Below are 22,713 nucleotides of genomic sequence, written 5' to 3'. Positions count from 1 at the left end.
GTATTTAAGTACAATACTTGTCTGAAAATATTTAATAATATTTAAAATATTTTTATCATTAATAATAATAAACAGTAATAGTAATGTCATTAGGAATAATCAGTGTTTACTCTGTGTCTTGCTACAAACCAATTACAGACTTCAGTATTCATTGATAGCAATAATGTAATTGCAAATATTTACAGTGATACTCTGGATACCAAATAAAGACTAGATGGAATGCTATTTCAATATTAAACAGATAAAACAGAAACCATCACCAGTAGCAACTACACTGAATAAAATGCTAGTTTATTTTTAGAAAAGATTCTATTTCAGTCGTATCTGGTGTTCATTTTAGATAATGTACTTGTGAATATCTGTAGCTGAAAGCCCAACACACATGAAAATGAAAGGAATATTTGTGCTATGACAGAATGGGACTTTAGATGTCTGAAATGCTGATTGTGGACAAAATTAATTCCTTCAGAAATCTGAAGTTTTATTTTTGACTAGGAAGAATTTAAGCATGGACATTTGTAATACATATTCAGCCTACCTATTAAATGTTAAAACAACCACTGTAATAACAGAGCTTTTAGAGATTGTACTCTTGTTTTGTCTCCTAATACAATCACCATTTCTGTGTTGAAATCTAATTTTACCAGTAGAAATATTGTATGAGAAACCTCAGTTTTAAGTTTTGACAAGTACAAATGCCATTCTGACTATGAAGAAAAGCAATCCTGACAGTGCGTTAAAATAATAATAAAAAATAGGTCCGTTTTCATAATATGCAACTACGGACTGCCACAGCGCGCGCAGCCTCCTCAGGAATGATGTCATGTTTTCGAATATACGCAGCCTGTAACATCCGGGTCCTCAGACCGTGGCTCCTCAGAAGCTAACGTTAGCTGTCAAGCTGTCAAGTGGAGAGGCTGGGGCAGACGTTTCAGCTTCCCCCCTGGCTTGTCCGCACAAAGCTTCGTTCCCCTGCCCTCAAAACACCAGAAACTAGAGTATCCTTTAGCTCGCCAGCTGAGATAATGTAATGCATCACGGGAGGACGCAAAGAGGGACCTCCGCATTCACACAATTTATATGCACTAAGTCTTGAGTGACGACTGCTCATTGCTAGCTCACAAGCTAGCTTAGCTTAGCTTAGCCACCGTAAACCAGTATTTCGTCGTTGTACACCGTCTGGTGTAAACTGCGGACACTCGGTCCCCGTCGCAGATTGAGTAGCTGTCAACTGGTGTATTGGTTATTTGGTAAGTGAAATATTTACTCTTCAGGCAACATTTACTGGGGGGCAGCTGGGGCAGTTAGCTACTTCTGCTAAACCAGGTAGTTGGTAGCAGGGCCGACGGTTTTGCTCGCCTTAACACAACATGGTAACGAAGAAGGCCTGTCAAAGTTAGTAGAAAGAGACGAGGGTCAAGGCCCGCAAACAGGCAAGGCTGTTTATTTTTATTTTTTTATTTTTTATTTTTAGAGAATAGTCCGGACTTGGTACAGATCTAGCTCGGTTTTAATCCAGCTATCTAAGCGGTTGTGTTTGAGCAGGCCCATCCTAGCTTACAACACTAGGATTTAGAGGACTTTTTGTGTTTTATTGTGGTAATCGAGAAATTGCTCAGTTAGGTAGCTATATGCCTCTGATATTAGTCTAAATAGGTGTTCAGAATGGTGAAGGCCTGAGGTTTGGTGGTGTATGAAAAGACAAGTAAATACTTTAATTCGTATCTCTCTGTTAACTGAATGTAAAATTTGAATATATACATCTATATTTTTGTTATTCCAAGACGTTTCAACTCGTTGAACACCGAGTAATGTTCCTAATAAGTAGCCATAATGTGTACTCAGGTCTACTATTTTTAGACTGGAGCAGGGGTCTGAACTCAGCTCCAAGATGCTTATCTTGTGCCACAAATGGGTGGAAGACGTGATATCTGTTTCAACTCAGTTGACATATTAAGTGTGTTTTTCTGTTTATACCCAGTCACACATCACTATTTTCGTACAGGTGGACTCGTCAAAGTTTCTTAGCTCAACTGACTTGACCATTTACCTTTCAGCCAGTTATTATGTCCTTTCTGCCCCAAATTAATTACTTGAAACATACAGTCACAATACTCAGTCATAGTATTTTTTAATGTTTTGTTTATATTGTTGAATATAACTGTTTAAATCATTCCCCTGATAATAATGTACTTTGTGTTACTGAACAAAACTTTTTTTCAAACAAATTTTAACAGGATATTTTTTTTTAAATTGCACTAGTCTCTAAACTGGCAGCACATATACGCTGTTATCATTTTCCCAGATTAAAGAACAGCTTGTTTTGATGAAACGTGGGTTGCATTTCATTTTCTACTTTTAAAGAGGTGTTTAACAATCCTTTTTTACGTGTGAGTTGTTTATTTAGGAAGTTTGGGCCCCATAGGCAGGTGTAGTCCATGTTACGCCATCCCTGTGTGGTTTGCATGGAAATCGCTGAACGTGGTAGTTGAGCAACGTATACAAACGGCATATGGAAGTTTGTACACACGTTATTTTGCTTCACTCCAGCAGTTTGGCGTGTGTTGCTGCTGCGTCGAGGCCTTGTGTGTGTTTTCACACAGCTGACTTTCCTGCACCTGCTGCTGCTCCCTCCTGCACAGTGGGCGTTATGTATTTTTACAGATCAATGCCTGTGTATAATTTGAATAGTGAAAACCGGAGTTAACTGGTTGCAGCATGATATATTGACAGGCTGTTGCAGAAATTAAAACAAATTTATCATCGAAGTAGAACATTAAAAGGCACATTATTGCTGATATTAGTTCAGCATGATGATTTATTTGTGTATTTTTGTTTCTTTTGGAACTGTTCACTTGACACATTAATCCAAAGTAAAAAATAGCACAATTCCCAAAGTTTAAATGGCACAGGGCTGACATGCGTTGTAAACACTTGATGTGTGCGCTTTAAACTGTGAACTTGAGAACCGCAATCAAAATTTTGACATTTTAATACACAGTGCACACGCCATGTAGCTTGTGTGAAGCTGAAATTGCACTTTCCTGCTTGCTTTTTGTATTTTGTCTTGTTTAGTCTGCTGTTTAACCACAATATTTATACAAACTTTGTCATTTGAAATCAGTCAAGAAGTCCTGTGCAGCAGAGATGTTTGTTTGCTGTGAAAGTACTGGATGTTGCTGCACGTGTGGACTTGTTAACCTTATAACTGAGTTAAATTGTTTAAAGGTGGTTTATGTCTGATAAAATCGCAAATATCTACGGTATTCTTAATTTTCTGTCCAAAAAATGTAGAATTTATTTCTGTATATCATGATGACAGAATCTTTAAAATTACACCATTTCTGATCAGCACAAATGTTTTTTTCTTATTTTGTGTTACAGGTTGTTAAAGGGACACAATGGGAGCATTTCTGGACAAACCAAAGATGGAAAAATACAATTCCCATGGTGATGGTAACAACATGAGGTATGGGCTGAGCAGCATGCAGGGTTGGAGGGTTGAAATGGAGGATGCACACACAGCAGTAATCGGTCTGCCTCATGGTCTCGACCTCTGGTCATTTTTTGCCGTTTACGATGGGCATGCCGGCTCTCAGGTGGCCAAGTACTGCTGTGAGCACCTCCTTGAGCACATCACTAGCAACCCAGACTTCCAGAATGCTCTACAGGAGGAAACCAACGTAGATAGCGTGAAGAATGGAATCCGCACGGGGTTCTTGCAGATCGACGAACACATGCGAACCATCTCTGAGAAGAAGCATGGTGTCGACCGCAGCGGCTCCACTGCAGTAGGGGTGATGATTTCTCCAAGCCATATCTACTTTATCAATTGTGGTGACTCTCGGGGTCTCCTGAGCAGAGGGGGAGCTGTGCACTTCTTCACACAGGATCACAAACCCAACAACCCCCTTGAGAAGGAGAGAATCCAGAATGCTGGTGGCTCAGTTATGATCCAGCGGGTTAATGGGTCTCTAGCTGTCTCCAGAGCCCTGGGAGACTTCGACTACAAGTGTGTGCATGGAAAAGGCCCAACAGAGCAGCTCGTTTCTCCAGAACCTGAAGTGTATGCAATAGAAAGATGCGATGGGGAAGATGAATTCATAATACTAGCTTGTGATGGCATCTGGGATGTCATGGCCAATGAGGAACTCTGTGACTTTGTGAGGTCAAGGCTAGAGGTTACAGAGGATCTTGAAAAAGTCAGCAACGAAATTGTCGACACCTGCTTATACAAGGTACGACAATCTTGCAAAGCTTGTGCTGACATTTAGCTGCACTGGTGGTTGTTAGACTTGATTTACATTGCTGTATTGTTTGTTCTCTTTTTTTCCACAGGGAAGCCGTGACAATATGAGTGTTGTGTTAATTTGCTTTCCTGGGGCTCCAAAGGTTTCTCCAGAAGCAGTGAAAAGAGAGGCTGAGCTGGACAAATATCTCGAGGGCAGAGTAGAAGGTAAGAAAAGAGAAAATGCATTTTGCTATAGCAGAACAAATTGTCTGATTTATAATTTTACATATTTTTTTAAATCAAGTAACATCTAGGCTTGGGGAAAAGCAAGTTTGGAAATGTATGTATGCTTTAATATTTGCCGTATTGTATAACTTGTATTTTTACATTTTAAACCAGCTTTCTATAAAAGTATTTTTATTCAAATTGTTTTAGTCAAAGTGTAGAACATTGAACCGTCAAGAAAAAGATGACTTTGTGTTTAGTCTTTACACCAAATTGCTTTAATAGAAGTGGTATGACAAGCTCTGAAGAAACTGAAACTGCGTAAACCTATAAATTAATTTATGCCGTGTCAGTCAACTGTTTTATACAAACCAAATAAAACCTTTAACATTTTTTAAAGAAGTATTTTGTGCTCTTAGACTTCCTGTCCACCTCCACAATTCTGAGGTTAAACCAGAACCTTTTCAAAAAAGCAGCGCTGTCTGCATTCTTTTGCTCTCATGGCAGGCAGTCTGCAATTTGTATTCAGATATTTAAGATTTTAGTTCAAATTTTAGGTTTAAGATGGATTATTTTTTAAGCTTTTTCTTATTGTCGGTATGCAGCGTTTAGCCCATTAAATTTGACAATTCAGTGAGGGGGTGGAAAGGCACGTTTTAGTTCTGTTTTCAAACAAATGTTTTTAGTGCATTAATATATTTTTTTTAATCTGCTTTACTGAAAACATGCCAAACCACAACCCTGAAACTAAAATTTGCGATGAACTTTTGCTCTATGTATCATTACACCCCAAGTGCGAGGTCTTAGATCAGTTTTCCTTAGACAGAAAGACTTAAATCAGCAGCCCCTCTCATTTTAGTCAGATTCTGTCGTTCAGTCTGAACGTCGGATCAAGATTTAACCTTTCCCAGAGACGTCCAAGCTTCTTTTTTTTTTTTTTTTTAAACATGCCAATGCAAAACCGCATTTTGGACGCAAATTATTTTCAAACCTTCTGAATAAATCAACTGTTTTTCTCACAGAGATAATCAAAAAGCAGGAGGGTGTCCCGGATTTGGTTCATATTATGCGGATATTAGCATCTGAGAGCATCCCAAACCTTCCTCCAGGCGGAGAACTGGCAAGCAAGTAAGTGACTCTTGTAGCTCTAATGAATCCCAATCTTATTATGACTTTGAGAAGTTATTTCTCCCTTAATTATAGTATTTGTTTATTAAAAGTAACTTTTATATTTTTTACACTTGTTCCTGTACTCAGACGAAGTGTTATTGAGGCGGTGTACAACAAACTTAACCCATACAGAAGTGATGACACTGTAAGTATTTCTGTTTCTTAAACGTTTTCTCGCCTGCTTTATTTAAAATGTGCATGGTTTGGATGCGTGGCCAGCAAAGATGAATTATTCTTAAGCATGTATCTAAAACAATAAAATTAGTTGATTGATACAAATTGAGGGAATGTGGGGGGAAAATAGATCGACTCTGCAACAACAAAAAGATCCATCCAGAGTGTCTTTTTGCTCGTGACTCCATCAACAAAATGCCTAACTAGGCTTAATAAAATATTCGAAATATTAGGTTTTTGTTTTTAAAAAACAACCTTAATTTTATTCCACAATTAAATTAAAAAGGAACCAATAGGTTTTATCGTTGTTTGTCCAAATAAAAATGCACCTTTAAGTACTGATTTAGAAAGTACATTAATAGTCAAATGTTTTTGAACAAACAGACCAAGAAAATGTTGCATATATGCAATCAAATGTCAAAATTACAGATAGCTTATTGTGTTAGCTAAAGTTTAATTTGACATCTCTTGTTGTCTTTGACATTAAAAATTTGTTATTTTCATACTTGTATATGAAAGTTGAAGTACAGAACGAGCTTCATTAAGTTGCTTGTGGAGTCTGGAAGTCTGTTGAAAGTAGATTATATAAATTTTAAACTGTTTATAGTACAAAATTCAACCCTCATTGACTAATTATTACAACTCCTTGAGTACTCCTGAACTTGTATGGCTTATAAGGTTAATATTACCATTGGTCATTGTTATATTTAAATGCATTGTTTTCATAAATTTACAGAAAATCATATACTGTAAACCCCATTGTGTTTGTCACAGTGGATAAATTGTTGTTTTTGTTGTGCTAAAAGGACCTCCATTGTTGTTCGTGTTGCAGTAGATTATTGAAGGTGACATCAGCTTGCAGTAATGGCCTCAGTCTTAGTACAGTGAGATATACATCACTTCTGTTCTCCGTCAAGTTGAAGTTTAGACCCTGGTGGGAGAAATCGGTGGTATCAGAGGTACAGTTTGTGCGGATTAGCTTTTAGTTTTAGCTTTTTCGTCCCTTAGCATCCAGTCAGCTGGCTGTCTGCTCAGCAGATCAGTGTTTATCTCCTCTCTCTTCCATCGTGAGGGGTCTTTACTCCTCCACAAACAGTTGAAGGTTGCTCCTGGTTTTCAGAAACAACCCTCTGCTGTGTTTTAGCACACGTTGACAAAAACTCGCACTTTTCTCTGGTTCAAGAGTGGCTGCTGCATCTTTGCATGCCAAGGTTTTCAAACGGTTCTTGCTCATAGTCAGCTGCTTTTGTTTTCCTTGCTTTCTGTGTGGTTTAAAGGACATATCCTGTTCAAAAAATATATTTATATATCTCCAGGGTTTCTAACAGTAGTACTGGAGCCCAAGGTAATGCCATCCAGAGTGAGTAAATGGGCACAGTGTATTAGGTTTTTGAAAAAGTTTTGTCTTTTCTTCATTTAGAAGCAGACTTGTTTAATTTGTTGTTTCATTTTAAGGCATGTTGTTGTTTGAAAAGTTAACAAACCAGATTCCTTTTGTCTGTGGATTGCAGCTATTCATTTGGCTGTCTTCTTTTTTAACTTTACCTGCTAAATCTGTTTGTACAGTCTATTGTACAACATCCTTTCTTATGTAGACGTGTTGTTTTTTTTTGCTGGTGAAACAGTTTTGTTCAGAGTCAGTTGTCTTCTTACCTCTTTGTGGGCGTAGTCAGTTTCGTTATACCCCTGATTATGTCTGCTGCCATGCAAACATCTTTGGCCGTTAACTCAGTAGTTCAGCTGATTTTATGTGGTTTCCTGTCGTCTTTTTGACATGTTGAATATGTTAAAAACAGAGAATTTTGTCCTGAATTGACGGTGGCCTCTTCGTTTTTGCACTGCTTTAATTTTGATAATTTTATATTTTTATTAGCGCAGTGCTTGAAAATAAACAGCTCAGATGTGATTGTTTTATATTAATTTGTGGATAATTGCAAACTGCAATGCGAAGTTTTTCACTTTAAGAAATAGTACTTTTAATTGATAGCGCTCGTGTAGCTGTTGATGCAAAATAAAGTTGCCTCAGAGATCAAGTTTGTCAGAACCATGCTTCCTGGTATTTTATTAATTTTGTATATATTCAGTTTAAAGAAGTTTGAGTGACACTAAAACGTTTGTTTCCTTTTGTTGTGTTGCTTTTCCTGGATCTTGTTGCCATAGTCTAACTTGTTAATCTGGTCTTGTTTCTTGGTTTGACAGAAAAATCTCTTTGCGTTCCGTTGTGGTTCATTTTTTTTTACAATTTCTGTGATTAAACCTGCTCAGTCTTGTAAAGCCTGAGTGCTGCAAGAAGCTGTAAATTCTTATCAGGCTCTGTATGCAATTCTGCTATTATATCTTGGAGCATCAGATCTTAATCTCTTAAAGACAAAGATGTTAATCTTTGACAAATTTTTGTTGCCCAAGATAAAATATGAACAGGAAGTATTGTACAGCACACAACGTGTTTAAAATCTGCAAGAAAAGATGTTAGACATCATCAACAATGCCGTTCCTGTAGGTTAACCCATTAAAGTACTTAATGTTTCTCTATCTGTAACCTCTCTGTGGGATTACACATTATCTGTCTGAGGAAAATGATCATGTCTGGACCCCCAAATAATCCCAGTTAAACTGTTCAAACATTTTCTTTGAATTCAGCCTTTTTTCCTTATGGTTGACAACAAAGGGAGGACAATAATAGTGAAGGAGCTGTACCCTTTACCACAAGAATATGGGGCAATTTTTCTGAACAAGCCCAATCTTAATAATGAAATTTTGAGTACACAGAGACCTAGATTGAAACATCTCTGGCAGCTTTTATGTCACCCCTCAGGCATTTATCTGCTGTTTAACAAATCTCTCCAGACATCTGCTTCGCACAAAAACACAATCAGCAGGTTTGTTTTGGTTAAAGCACAACATTAGTCTAAAGGCACTGTTTGCGAAATTGACAAATTTGCGATTTATAAGGAACAAAAAAGCAATACATTTTTTGTAACCAAAGAAAGTATTCATGCAGTAAATGGAATATTACTAAAATAATGGATTTGAAAGGAAAAAAAAAAGATTTAAAAACAAAGGAAAAGGATTTTTTGGGTCCAAAATAGAGGTTCAAATACAGCATTAAGCTACCGTATGTAAGTAACAATATTTCCCCCCTAGTGTACAAAAATAACTCAATACCTTGAATTAAAAAAGGACCATGAGCTGCCAACAGATCTTCAGCTTTGTAATCAGTCAGAGGAAAGTTTTAATCAAACCTGAATTATATCCAGATGTCTACTGGCAAAATGATCTTAAACTGCCTGTCTTTCTGAGCGATTCTGCACCGTTACTTTAAAAATGGTTATCTTGTTTTGAGATTATGTATAAAAGTATATCTTTTCCTTACTGACAAATATAAATGTAAGTAGAGTCACAAATAGTGGATTTGGTTTTTGCAATTTTGATGATTGATGTCGAAGCAGAAAACGATCAAAAGGTTATATCAGGTTGAACAAAAGCAGGTGTCACTTTTGCAGTGCTTTGCTGCTTTTATTGAAAGTTGCATACTTGATTTTGATAGATTATCTGTAGTATTTACACTAACGCTGAAGATGCTGGAAGGGAAGTCGTATGACTCATTTATTTGTTCTTGAAAGGTTTTTCTTTTGCATTAGTTTATGTCAGACATGCTGAAGCCTGTGTGCAGCTCTTGATGGGTGGGTTTACAGACTTAGTCTGAAGGGTTTTTCCTTCCTCTTCTTTTTTTTTTTGTTTTTTTTCATCATCAAGGACTCTGCATCCACAGACGACATGTGGTAACACAACCTCCTACCACTAACACTGCATAGAGTTTACAAACCACCATCCTCTCAAGACCCACAGCAGCTCAGCTCAGCAGTCTGCCTCTCCGTCACTCTGAGCTTTTGGTTTCTAAGAAGGGAATTCATGGGAGGAAGAGGAGGAGGAGGAGTTGCATGCACACAAACCAGGAATAGTGCAGCACCAGTCCACTCTGGAGTTCAGGATCCCCCACCGTCTTGTCTCCCCTTTTTTGTTCACCCTCCTTAATATTCTTCTCTAAAGTAATCCTCAACAAGTGAGTCCACAAAGTTGTTTTCTTTTTGTTGAAATAATCTGCTTAAATAGTATATTTTTTTTGTTGCTGTAATTAATTTGATTCACATTTCCTTGTGTGTTTGTATATTTCTGTTTTTGTGAAGTGCAATTGTCCTGTACAAACAGCCTGTATTTAACGCAGCTTGATTTTAAGTAAAAAAAAAAAAGGCAAAAAAAAAAGAAATGAAAGAAATGGGAAAAAGAGAACTTTTTATGCACTATCTGCCTTTTCCTGCTCTTCTGGAATTCAGATGTTTATTCAGTGAATATTACCGCTTGTCCTCCAGGCACAATGTCTCTGCGCTTTTACTTTATTTTATTTTATTTTTTTTCCTCCACTGTCTTTTATTTCTCCCCAGTTAGTCTATGCTCTCAAGAAACGGGTAAATTGTATAGTTCACAGCACAGTAAGCTCTCTATATCAAACCACATAAATCCTAACTATTTCTTTTTTTCTGGTTTTGTTTTAATTTAGTAAGCAGTTTTCTGTAGATGCTCAAACAATAGCGTCAATTTGACAGCATGAGGTAGAAAACCAAACATTTTTCTTCCATTTTTGAGAGGTATTTGTTGCTGAGCCCCATGTCAACAGATTCGTGCAAATAGATCCTTGTGAGTGTGTGTGTGTGTGTGTGTGTGTGTGTGTGTGTGTGTGTGAGCGTGAGCGGAGAGGCAGATCAGTCTGACTTCAGTTTGCGTACAGGTTGTTCAGACAACTTAAGAGGCTGGATTTTAGGGAAATGTCCGTCCCCTTCTTACCCCCACTCCCATCCCCACCTTTGCAAAGACTCTCTAACCCCAAACAGCTTTGGATAAAAGAAAATAGACGCTGTTATCGCGTTTGAACTTTAAATTAATCTGAGTTGGCACATAATTGAATTTACCAGTGGTGTACAATGTTTTGCAGTTGGTCAGTTGTTGACTAATTTACTCATACATTGTGTCATATTTAAAAATATGATTTATTTTTTTTAAATGTCCAAGCAGACCACTGTAGGTGCCATATAAATATTATTTTATTTCATTTTTTTTAACCACACTTTCAGCTTTATTACAGACTAAGCCAATTTGTGTTGTTTTTGTATTTGGTACAAACATTTTAAGTTCTTTGTCTCACAATTTGAGGTGAACAGTTTAAGCACTGACTATTTTAAACAAAATCTCAGAATAAACATTGTAGAAACGTTTAGATCTTTAGACTATTTTTCAAGACATCCAAACCAAGAACAAATGTGTTGGCTGCAAGTTCTCCTGTTTGTGTAGCACCTTTTTTACTCCCATAAGGTTTGTGACACTTAAATTTCTCCTCTTCCACATCATCCACAGCACAGGTTTGCTGCTATAGTGTGATCTGTGGGTTAACTTTTATTTCTAATACCCCTCCCAGAAAACATGGTCACTTACTAAATCTGTATTTAACACAGTAGATGTAATTCTTAAAGAGAAATTGTTTTATTTCAGAATAATTTTCTGCCATTTTTGTCTTGTTATTGTTATGGAAATTTATGTATGTATATTTCTGACTTAATTCTTTTGAGGAATAAATAATTTTGCTTGAATTAATTTTATTTCCATGGCCAAAATGTGATATTGGTTTGTCTCTTGATGATTGGCTAACAGATTTCCTTCTAATATCTTTATTTTTTTTATTTTTATTTTTTTAGCGGTTTCATTTATGTACTACAGTGTAAAATTGTACTAAATTTATAATCCTTAACTTATCAAAAAGACAATCCTAGCTATTTCACCTCATTTAGATTTGTGGTTGGTAGCTTGTTAAATCTTGTAAATAAACAAAAAAAGACTACTTTTATTCTTAAAGCTGCTTTCTGATGTGCTTTTGTGGCAAAAATGCCAAAGACCCCCTTCTGTCCGACAAAGTTTAAAAGACAACTTTGCTGTGTTTTAAAAAGAAATCCTAAATAAGAGAAGCAGATATTTAGATTATTGTGTTGGCTTTTAAAAGGTACTCTGTGGTGTTTTTGACTGCAAGTTTAGGGTGTGGAGAAATGAGCCCCGCGCTCCAGGATGAACTTGCGGGACAAGTGTTTTATCGCGGCGTTTACTTTGGTGGTCTGCAGGGAGCGCTAGTGTGGATATCAACAGGTGGCGTCAATCTGGGAGATGAGTGCTGAACAAGTATTAACTCTGACGGGTTTAAAAGGAAACAAAAAGAGGTGTCAAAATGTTTCTCTTAAATAAGCCTTTTTAGCGTTTTTTTTTTTTTTTAATTTTTTATGTTGAATGTATGCTTTTCATTGCAGTGAAGGCACCATGGAGTTCCTTTTAACCAATTACTCAACAAAACATGAAAAATATCTGAAGTGGCATCTGAGTCGAAGCTCTGAACGTCTCTCCCCCCGTTAGTTAATTTCACCAAAACATCTGAAGAGAAATGTCTTCAAATTCACTCACCTTTAGACTTGCATATTCACCGGGCTTACTTCATGTAAAAAAAAGTCGGGACTTATTCACTGCGTTTGAGCAAAGGAAACTTAATTGTGCACAAAATTGCTGTTTTTGTTTTGTTTTTCTCGTTTCAGTTCTGCAGCTCTTTATGTTGCGCTGCACAGCTTGTAGCAAAGTGCACTAGATGTCTCTTATCTAACATTCAGCAGCTTGTTGCAAACCTGGCAGATATTCAAGCATCTAAAGGCAACATTTTATGCTTTTCTCTTTTTTTTCTTCTTTCATATTTTTTTTTCTCTTAAAGCTCAAAGTGGAACAAACATGTTTTTTTGCTCGTATGTTGGCTCATTTAGAAGAATCACAACATGTCTTGCATTCTTGCCATAGATAATTTTGAAAGAATTATGTAACCCTTAAAAGGTAATTTACCTATTTTTAGAATGAACTTATTCCACAGAAAAACAAATAATTGATATTAGCTGTGCAATGTGGAAAATTTGTTCTAACTGGAATTTAAGATAACCCCCCCCCAAAAAACAGTTTGTTTTTCAGTGCATGTCAGGAAATGAACAAATATGAATCCCAATCATACGTACAGTATATAGATTTTCATGAACTTAAATACCTCATGATCTCTATAGGAAGTGTTTTAAAGCAGTTTACTTTAAAGAGTGCTGATCTTTTATTGTTCCTGGGTTTTTTTGTGTGTTAAACAGATTTCTTTGACAGTTTTGCTCGTGTACAGTGTTAAATTGTACTGAAGCTCATGAAACGAGATGTTGTTGGCGAAGCTACTGCAAACGACAGCATATTTTTCGTGACTATAGGAACACTATCAGCTTTATCCCGGAAGCTGCTGAACAATACCCACCTCCTTTCACATATTCCAGTGTATGAGGCACTTTGCTCAGTTCTGCAGCTGCGTAGAGAGTTCAGGGTTTTAGAAACGTGTCAGGAAAATACACCAATCAGCCACGACGACGTGAAAGCCACCTGCTTGATTTTACATTGTTGGACCTCCCTCGTTCAGTCGGAGGAGCAGAATAGATGCTGGCAGAGGATACGGTGGATCACAATGGGGTCGGCACCTTTTTCATGCTTCCCAACGTTTACCCTGAAACTGTTTGGTGAAGAAAAGCATGCTTGGTCTGCAGCCGTGCTTAGATCGTGCCAAAGTAACACCCACGCGAAAGTCAGAACTCAAGGTTTTCCCCAAAAGGGCGATGTGTCGCAACAAGATGATTAACGTTTGTGGGTTTGTTGTTGTAGCTGATTGGTGTGCGACTAAATGACAAGTCATATGCACTGATCATCTCTCTAATCAGCTTTTTTTTTTCTTTTTATTATAGAAAAACATATTATAAAGCTATTTACAGAGTTACTTTTGGTTGCCTGGAATGCATCCTGTATATTCTTGTATGGAGGATTACTTAGCAGAGGTTAGAGATTTTAAATGCTTGCACCCTCATGTACATATTGATGTACCTCAGTTGAGGTGTTTACTGTGTGACCCTTAGCAGTGGTGGTTTATTCGTCCCCTGGCAGGGCGACCCGAGCCTCACTCCGCTGATCTTTTTTCAGCTCATAAATAAGCTCACCGATTTGCCTTACCCAATCTCACGTTGCCCCCTAAAAGTTCCTGCCCGACAAAAAACACTAGAACGAGTAATGCTGCTGACATTGTACTCTTACAGATTGAAAACTTGGTCTTTTTTTTTTTTTAATTAAAAAAAAAAAGGTACTTAAACTACGAACAGTGACTTTGTCCTGGCTGTCACAAGGTACAACATTTTCCCCTTGTCACTGTTTCTAATCTCGGTCTTAAAGGCTTATTTAATTTCCACTGCAAATGATGTCATACGTTTAACAAATGCAAGTGTTTTTAACATGGTAACCTTGTAAGCATTCAAGATGTGCATACATACATCAGTGTACCTGCTCTATTTATGATTACATACAAGAATAGCTTTAGAGTGCTGTAGTTAAGTATTGTCAATGTTGATTCAAATGCTTCTCCGAGGCCTCTGTGAGTGATTTTACAAAGTTCAATAACTGTATATTTTGTATTATGTTCTAGCTCCAAAGGAATGGCAGAAAAAAAATGTTTAAAAAAAAAAAAAAGCTTTGTTCCCTGAACTAAATTGTATTATTTGTGTTGTCGATTGAACAAATTGCATTCCTTGCTTGTGAATAGATGCATTTTTCTCCCTGCTCCTAAAATTTTCTCATTCTTTCCTCCCTTTCTTTCATTTTTTTTTTTTTTTTTTTTTTTTTAGCCATTGAAGTTTGAATAAAATTTCTAGTTTGCAGAATGTATTACTAAATAAATGGGTTGTCATCTTGTACTCCTGATTTCATCACTTTTTATCCGCCTTTTGTCCAAGTGAAACTTTTCTTCGGCTGTGACAGGTAAATTAGGTTGACAAAGCCGCGTTATGTTACTCCAGCTGCGAAAGGAAAAAAAAAAAAAAGATGAATGGGAGATAAGAAACGGGACACCGGGATTCAAAGAGCGAGTTGGATAACATCTGTTGGAAAAATGAACATGCTGATGTGAAAAGCTTGAAGGGAAACAAAAAAATAGACACAACAGTGTTTACTAGACAGATTTTCTCACTTTAAAGGAGCATTCAGGAGATTCTGGGTTCCACCTCTTATTAAAAAACTGCATTAATTACCTGACATGTTTCACAAAGACAGTACTGTATTCTTATGTTGCATTTTCAGTCTGATCAACTCATGAGTGATGATTTACAAGCCCCCCCTTTTTTTTGTGAGCACTGAGCCCATGTGACCTCTCGGAAAGGTGACACGGTCTCGCCTGGGTGTCAGAGCTGCGTTCGTCTCCTCGCGTCGTCTCTGCCAGTGTGTGGCGAGGGCACGCAAGGGGCTGGAGCTCAGGGAGGGTCAGGGCAGTCTGCGGCCACCGGGATTAGGAGCCATGGGAGGGATTACTTTAAATGTCAACATAATGTCATGAGCTGTGACAGAAGGTCAAACGTTCAAATGGTGCTCAGTGGCAGGCGGTTAATAGGCTGTGTGCCGTTTGGATTGTTGTGATTCCTGTGAGTTGACTTATATGCTGACAGAAAGCTAATTCTATACAAGTTTCTTCTTCAGAGAAAGTCCTAAAATGAGACAAGCTGTTACAGCAATGTGACGATTAATTTATTTTTCTGCATTAGTTTTTGACTGGTTATTTTTATTTGTTTTTTTTCCTCCTGCTACAGATTTGTTTTTGTAGTAAGTTTCTGACTCATCAATTTCAAATAATTAAAAAAAAACTTGCCAGATGGGGGCAGTGTTAATAGTTCTGGTGGTGTTTAGAGCCACTCATTGTGGTAGATATTCCTCTAAAGCAGAGGTACACTTAAAGATGTTTTTTCTCAAGCAAAGGTCCAAAGGAATCATCGTTTAGTCTTTATACAGTGTTTGCTTTTAGGAGAACGAAGAAAAAAAAAAATGTTTTGCTTCCCCTTTTCTCTCATGGTTCACATGAAAATGATTATAGAGCCTCTGGGTTTGAAACTCTGCGCAGGAAGAATGAACACGGAGTCCGTCTAGTCCGTGAACTTTTCTCTTTTGGGGACTTTCTTCACTCGTGGGGTTGTTTTATCAGGCTTGCACCTCTGTGAGCTAGCTTCTATCTGCAGACAGAGCCTGTGGACAGGAATAAGCTGCCGGTGGTCGTAAAAGCTTGAAAGGACTTAAAATTAATGACCATAACTGCTAGAATGCATGTGCAAGAAAAAAAATATTAATTTTGTTGATATTTAACAACTGATCTGGGTCTGGATCTGTACCATGGTGCACCATTTAGGGACCCCTTCCCTAAAGCTTCTTTTTAAAAATTGCTAGTTGACTATTTACATAGTAGGCTAGGTTTTAGTTTAGAAAAATTACCACATAATTATTGATTTTTATATAGTAAGTAACTTAAAAATTCTAAATATTGGCCTGTGGTTGTCTTTGTCACTTTAGTATCTGGTAAAGATGGTGAAAACTTATTTTATTCCTTCACTAAATCGTGGTTTAAAGTTCCCTCTCCTTTTAGTCTCCATTGTATTAAGAATTAATGGGGGGAAAAAAGCTTGTTTTTAGATTGCACATTTCTCTGCATGTTAAAACTGAATTAACTCGTTAGATCTCAGCCCACCTGGGCACATGTAATGAATCATATTCCTCCACATCAAAAAAAAAGAGGCCGTTTCTGCCCAGGCCGTCGTCAGACCCAGTCGGCTCGTCATCTGCCTGCCATTGTTGGGTGCATGTCATGCTCTGCTACTCATGGCGGAAAAACCCATCTGAGCTTGACTAATGCAGCCGTGCAGACGCAGCAGTAAGAGGTGGGGGTGGTATAGGGCATGCCGCTTACTCTGTGTGGATGGTCTCGACACTGAGGTCACTGAGCTCCGCATTTGTTAATTTGATTCAAAGTGCACCAGGAGCCAGATTTCTTTCTTTTCTTTTTTTTTTGAAGTCATCAGGGTTGCGCTGTAAAAACAAGTTTTTCATTATGAACGAAGCACAGAAAAGTGATTGAAGATGAGTCTCTTAGTGGTGGTTTGGAGACTTCTGTGAATCCAGGTCAAATTCAACACTTGAATTTAAAGGTTCCTCCTCCTCCCTGACTCACCGGGCTTTCCTTCTCTATTTCCTTTTTCTCTGGGTGCTTTTGTTGCCCGAGGTCAGTTTGTCACAGAGAACACGAGCTTTTCTCACTTGGATGCAGCGATTCCTCGATTGGTGTGTACAAACAATCATATCAAGCAGGGGTGACATGTACCAACCTCTCCTCCCGCCCTCCTCCTCTCCTACAGACATGGAAACATGTCCCTGCAACAGACTCTCACGCTGGTTGGGAGTGAGTGATCCCCCCGCAACATCCCCCCCAACCCTCCTTCCTCTGCATGAGATGGTTTACACAAGCTGCTGCCCTGGGAATTCCGGTCCAGCTCATTATCCTGCACCCCTGAGACACATCTCATTGTAAATTAGGACATCAAATGATGCAGGCTCGTTAGAGAGCCACAGATCTGCTCATTAGCATCAGCACCTTTGCTTGTTAGAGCCTGTATCAGCATTCAGTCACACCACCACGCTGTGGCCTGTCATTCCTCTGCACTGACTGGAAGGTTTAGGATTAATGTCAGTCCTCGCCAGCGGGTCAGCGCTGGTGAGGTTCAGATATGGGTCTGATTGATCCGCTGTGGCGGGAAGTTGTTCGCAGCTGCCCAATGTGCCCGCCTCTTTTCATCCCTCGCATTTCATTGTGCGAAAACAAACAAATAAAATAACTGTCGCCGAATTGCTTTTGTCTGGCAAACGACTGAGGAGCTGTTCGTTCCTGCTGCAAGGAATTAAAAACAAAGTGAATCATGTTTCAGTGCACATATCTTGCTTGATGGCCAATTTTTAAAGAAACTAATCTCGTTGTGCGTTTATATGCTTACCACAAAAAGTAAGCAAATTTGTGTTAGGTTAGTTTTTTTTTTTTGTTCAAACAATACTTCTTGGCAATAAATCTTTCACCGCTGGAAAGCCTGTGTATTTCCCTTTAAACTGTGTCACATTTGTTAGGAAAATACATTTGTAGTTTGAGCAGCAGAGCCGAGTATGTGGGCTGCGCCTGTGAAAAACTTGACAACTCTTCTCTTCCAAACAGCTTGTTCTGCTACTAACTCTTGTTTGGTGTCATTTAATGTAATTGAAGATTGAAGCCTGAAGAGGTGAGACTTATTGGCAATTTGACAATTTATTCATTTATCAAACAGGGGCCTCAGTAGCATGTGAAAGAACCATACACAGCTGCTGTGGGATAACATCCTATCTTTAACCGGCATATGCTGCATGTTAGCCAATGTGGTTGTGTCGATCGCTCTACAAACAGCTGATCCCTCATATGTTCAATGGGGTTGAGGTCAGGACTGCAGGCAGGCCATTTTTTCCTCTCCACTCCCATATTCTGGAGATAGTTTCTAATAAACCGCAATCTGTGGGGTGAGCGTTGTCATATTGGTCCCAGGCTGGTGTTATGGGTTGCCACTGGTTGCCTACAGGTGCTGACATATTTCCCTTATAAATGTGGCACCATTCAGGGGGAAAAAACAGGCTTTACAGCAATAAAAGATTTATTGCCAAGAAGTGCTGTTGCAAAAAAAAAACAATAAGCCAAACACAGATTTTCTTATGTTTTGTGCTGTTTATATTTCTGACGTTTTTAAGGAATACAAATCTGTACTGAAGGTTCACCTCACTAAAATAATCACTGCTGAACCTAAGGAGTCAAAAAAAAAGAAAAATGTGGGTTCTTGTTCAGCTTTAAGGATGCACACATCCAGTTTCCAACGTGCGTGCTGGTGGAAGTTACTCATCAACAAAGGCTGTGAAGATGAAGACCGGCCCATTCAACATGTTTTTATTCAGCCTGAAGGATGCAGATGGTGCGTTACGGTGAGTTTTACTCAACACAAACATGTGTCTTTGAATAAAACTCTCATTACCACTGTCTTTGTTTTGCTCTATTCTAGTAAGAGCTTTCCTAAGTTTGAAAAACAAAAAAGACAACTTGTTCATCAACGTTTCAGCTGAGTTGTACGTTGGAAAAAAAGCATCCTTCATTTTTAGTTTTTGGACAAAAACAAAAACCTGAACAAAGAAAAAAAACACCTGAAACTGATATAATCTTTTCAGCCTGTGCTAAGGTTTTAATAAATGTTCTGTCTTTATATTTTATTCATAATTTTCCCCTCTTTGAAGTGCAATACTGAATCATTAGATCATGTATCTCGAAGCAAATAGTGTGGGTTTTCTTTTTTTTGTGTGCTGCTCGTTTAGTGCAGTTTATTGCAGATTCATGAGATTTAAATAGACTAAAATAATAATGTGGTAAAAGATACAGTTGTGGTCAAACGTTTACATATACTCCACACAAGCTTTAATTTTTGGCTTCTGTTTAATACAAATGGAATGATTATACAACTTCATTAATTATATTTTGTGGATTTTCTCTAATCTACACAGGCTCACATATATATATATATATATATATATATATATATATATATATATATATATACACACACACACACACACACCACCTCTAATATTTGGTCAAATGTCCCTTAGTAAGTTGCACCTCAGCAACACCCTGTTTGTAGCCATCAACAAGCTTCTGGCATATTTGACCTCTCTTCTTGGCAGAGCATTTAGAGTGATTTTGATTAGTTGGTTGGTTTCCTCGCACGGTCTCAGCTTTTATGCAAATTCCACAAGTTTTCACTGTTAAGGCTTTGAGAAGGCCATTCCAGAAGCTCAATGTCGGCCTGTTTTATTTAATCAGAAACCAGTTCTGGTGAGCGTTTGGGCTCATTGTCATGTTAAAACACCCAGATGTGTCCAAGTTTCAACCATCTAGCTGTTGAGGTGAAGCTGAAGAGGTAGTCCTCCCTGTTCATTATTCTATCCTCTTCATGCAAGCCACCAGTACTACAGCATGATGCTACCACCACCATGTCTAAGAGTTGGTACAATATTTTTAGGTTTAAGAGCCTCATCTTGACTCCTCCAAACATACTTCCTGTCATTGTGTCCAAATAGCTCAATCTTTGCCTCGTCCGACCATAAAACGTTTCTCCAGAAGGCGTTTGGCCTATCCACATGAGCGGCTGCAAAGTTCAGTCAAGCTTGAAGGTGTTGCTTTAGGAGCAGGGGCTTCTTTCTTGACCAGCGCCTCTCAGACCATGGCTTCACTGTGATGTTTCACCTGTTTCCAGCTCACCGCAGGCTAGAGGCTTGGTGGTTCCTGAACATCTGAACCAATTTTCTTTCATCTGAGGATGACAGTTTGAGTTTTCCTCATGAGGATCTACCAGCTGCAGTCAATCACGATGACTAACGAGAAGTTAATAGGCTTTGACCATGTCGTGTTAAGAGATAAATCATTAAAAAGCCTAAATAAATTACATTGATGCCTATTATGAGTGTATGTAAACATCTGACCATAACTGCATGTGATGGCACACAAATGGACACCACTGAAACTCAGACATGAGTAAAATTAATTTAAAATTTTCTGAATTTCTTCCTTTTTTTCAGAAACTTCTTGGCTTTCCTTTGGCAATCCAGACAAAAATGTTCTTCATTATTGCATTTATTGTAAATATTTAGCTCTTTAAGTGTGAGAATATGTCAATAAAAGTTATAGTAAATAGAATATTTTTCTTTTTTATCAGTGCATGCTTGCCTTTCTTTGGGATGCTGTGAGATGGAAATGTTTTTGACTGACAGTGCGTAGGTCTGCGGGTCATTAAACCATTAATGGGTTTCTTTTCAAATCCTAATGTCACAAGGTGTAACTCTCTTTTTTTGTACTGATCATTTTCATCTCCTGCATGTTTTCCTGACCTCTGGTAGCATGCAGCTAGTGAGTGATTGACTCATTCCTCCTGCATGTCATGCATTGCCATCACTTCATCTCTATCTACGCCTCACCTCGTCTTCATCCTGCTCTTCTTCCTCTCCAGGACCCAGTCATCCTCTTCTTCCGTGGTTTCAGCTAAAGCAAGAACTAATCACAAGATGTTAAACATTTGGTGCTACGTGTTTGTCCTGAAATTACATACTTTAACTATCATTTATTGAATCCGCGTAAAAACCTGGAATGTTCTTTAACACCCATTTAGTTTAATCAAAGTTAATTTAACGCACTAAAAAGTGTTAAAAGGTTTCTGTTGCTTTGCTGGGATTCATCTGAACATGTGAATGTTATATAGAGAAGTTGTTTCAGCAGAGGAGCTGTTAATAAATCAATAACGTCAATTATTGCAACCTCAGTAAAGTGGTAAAACAGGCTGAAGATGGTATAAAATGCCTGCTGTAATATACAACAATGAAGAGGCCAATAAGCATTAAGTTGCATATTTATGTTGAGCCACATTTTAAGATGGTTTTCCCTACATTAGTTTATTGACTTACTCTGACCAACAAACAATCAGGACCGTTTTCTGCAAAGCAGAAGTTAGACTTAAAAATTATTTAAGTTATATTGCTAGATTGTGTTCAATTAGAAGCCTGAGGCTTTGATAAATACAAATGAACCCTAAATTCATGTGATATATTCAAAATGCTTTTTATCATCCTGGTAACCAGGTTAACAAAATCTAGTGGCTTAAGTTTGACTTAAGTGCAAAAAAACCCCTAAATTACATGAACTAAGTTCATTGCAGCTGTTCATCACACATTAAATAATGACCAAAATGTTATATTTTATCTATTAAACATATGTTCAACACCCAATTTCCTCGTGTTAAACCACTTTAACACACGAGGGCACACATGTTGGATTTTCACGTAACTATTTATCTGTTTCTCAAAGCTCTTTGGACCTTTAACTTGTAATTGTTTAGCTCCAAGTCTCATCTTTAGTTTCTTCCTCAAAGCTTTATTTTTTATTTATAAAGCTTTTAGTTATAGTTTTTCCCCAATCAGCCAAAAGCCTGGATAAAGTATTTTGCTTTTGGCTTTAACTTGCAGATAAATCCCATTTTTACGGACTAATCCTCGTAAATGTAGCAGTGATGTACAGCAGCAATTTTGATTCTTGCAGCTGTACTGGACCACTTTTGAAAAGAAAAATAGTAATTTTTCCCTCTGAGACCATGTATACGCTGTCTATGTGAAGAGATTAGAAATTTTGAAGACTTTAGGTCAGTCTTTAAATGCACCATTCTTCCAATATGCTTGATTCAAGAGTTAAATGAGTTGTACAATTGAGGTTTTTGTTCTTGGTCCATTAAACAACTCTTACTTTTGTTATTTACAGACCACAGTCTGTGATAAACAATGGTGCTGAGCTAAGTTGCTGCTTTCGAAGCAGAATCTTTCCTCCCTGGAGGAAGCAGGTTCTGTTTGTTGTTTCTCTTGTACGACCACAGATTATTTCTCCAACACAGACTGTGGATTAGCACTTCGGACCGAATTTCAACACTGAACTGTTCTGTACTGTAAGTTTCCAGGTCATGTTCATGTCCCCAAGGGATCAAATAAGATCAATTCTTGTATCAAAATAAAATACATAAAAGCAAATACATAGTTTTCTGAAGCTTTATTTGTTACTATACATCACCATCCATCCATGAGCAAAACTGTGAAAAAATGCTCCCAAGTAGGAGTACCATCACAAATATAAAATCAAATGCAAATATAAGTAACAGAAACAATATCTAATTGTGTAAATGTGGATGTTATATTCACATTATTGTCACATTCTGCTACTTTCCAGTTTTAGCTAGCCTTTTGCTACTCTGAGTAATTTTGAATTTAGACAGCAACACATCTCAAAAAAGTTGGGGCAGGACCATGTTTCTACTGTAAATCATCTCTTAACATCAGTCTGCAAACATTGGGACCTGAGGAGAGCA

General features: G+C 37.7%; 1 protein-coding gene across 2 annotated transcripts; it reads left to right on the top strand.

Annotated features, from left to right (window-relative positions):
• Positions 1 to 872: 872 nt before the first annotated feature.
• On the top strand, positions 873 to 22,334 carry ppm1aa (protein phosphatase, Mg2+/Mn2+ dependent, 1Aa). Of its 2 annotated transcripts, none has more exons than XM_037977774.1 (6): positions 873 to 1,250; positions 3,385 to 4,238; positions 4,339 to 4,456; positions 5,479 to 5,584; positions 5,714 to 5,771; positions 20,818 to 22,334. In XM_037977774.1, the coding sequence occupies exons 2-6, from the start codon at positions 3,402 to 3,404 to the stop codon at positions 20,851 to 20,853; spliced, it is 1,155 nt and encodes a 384-aa protein (XP_037833702.1). In that variant the 5' UTR covers positions 873 to 1,250; positions 3,385 to 3,401; the 3' UTR covers positions 20,854 to 22,334. The 2 variants fall into 2 exon arrangements, with proteins under 2 accessions (XP_037833702.1, XP_017271491.1); XM_017416002.3 differs by lacking the exon at positions 20,818 to 22,334 and adding an exon at positions 9,557 to 14,456 and having other exon boundaries at positions 875 to 1,250.
• The last annotated feature ends 379 nt before the right edge of the window (positions 22,335 to 22,713 follow it).

Source organism: Kryptolebias marmoratus, linkage group LG10 (assembly GCF_001649575.2).
Source record: "Kryptolebias marmoratus isolate JLee-2015 linkage group LG10, ASM164957v2, whole genome shotgun sequence".
Classification (NCBI taxonomy): domain Eukaryota; kingdom Metazoa; phylum Chordata; class Actinopteri; order Cyprinodontiformes; family Rivulidae; genus Kryptolebias; species Kryptolebias marmoratus.
Note: the sequence above shows the minus strand (reverse complement) of the source record. Positions and strands in the feature narration are given on the sequence as shown.

Bases quoted from the DNA above. Each gene is read 5' to 3' on its own strand.
- ppm1aa (XM_037977774.1), top strand. From the start codon at position 3,402: ATGGGAGCATTTCTGGACAAACCAAAGATGGAAAAATACAATTCCCAT. The intron at 4,239-4,338 runs GTACGACAATCT...TTTTTTCCACAG, and splicing joins TCGACACCTGCTTATACAAG to GGAAGCCGTGACAATATGAG. The intron at 4,457-5,478 runs GTAAGAAAAGAG...TTTTTCTCACAG, and splicing joins TCTCGAGGGCAGAGTAGAAG to AGATAATCAAAAAGCAGGAG.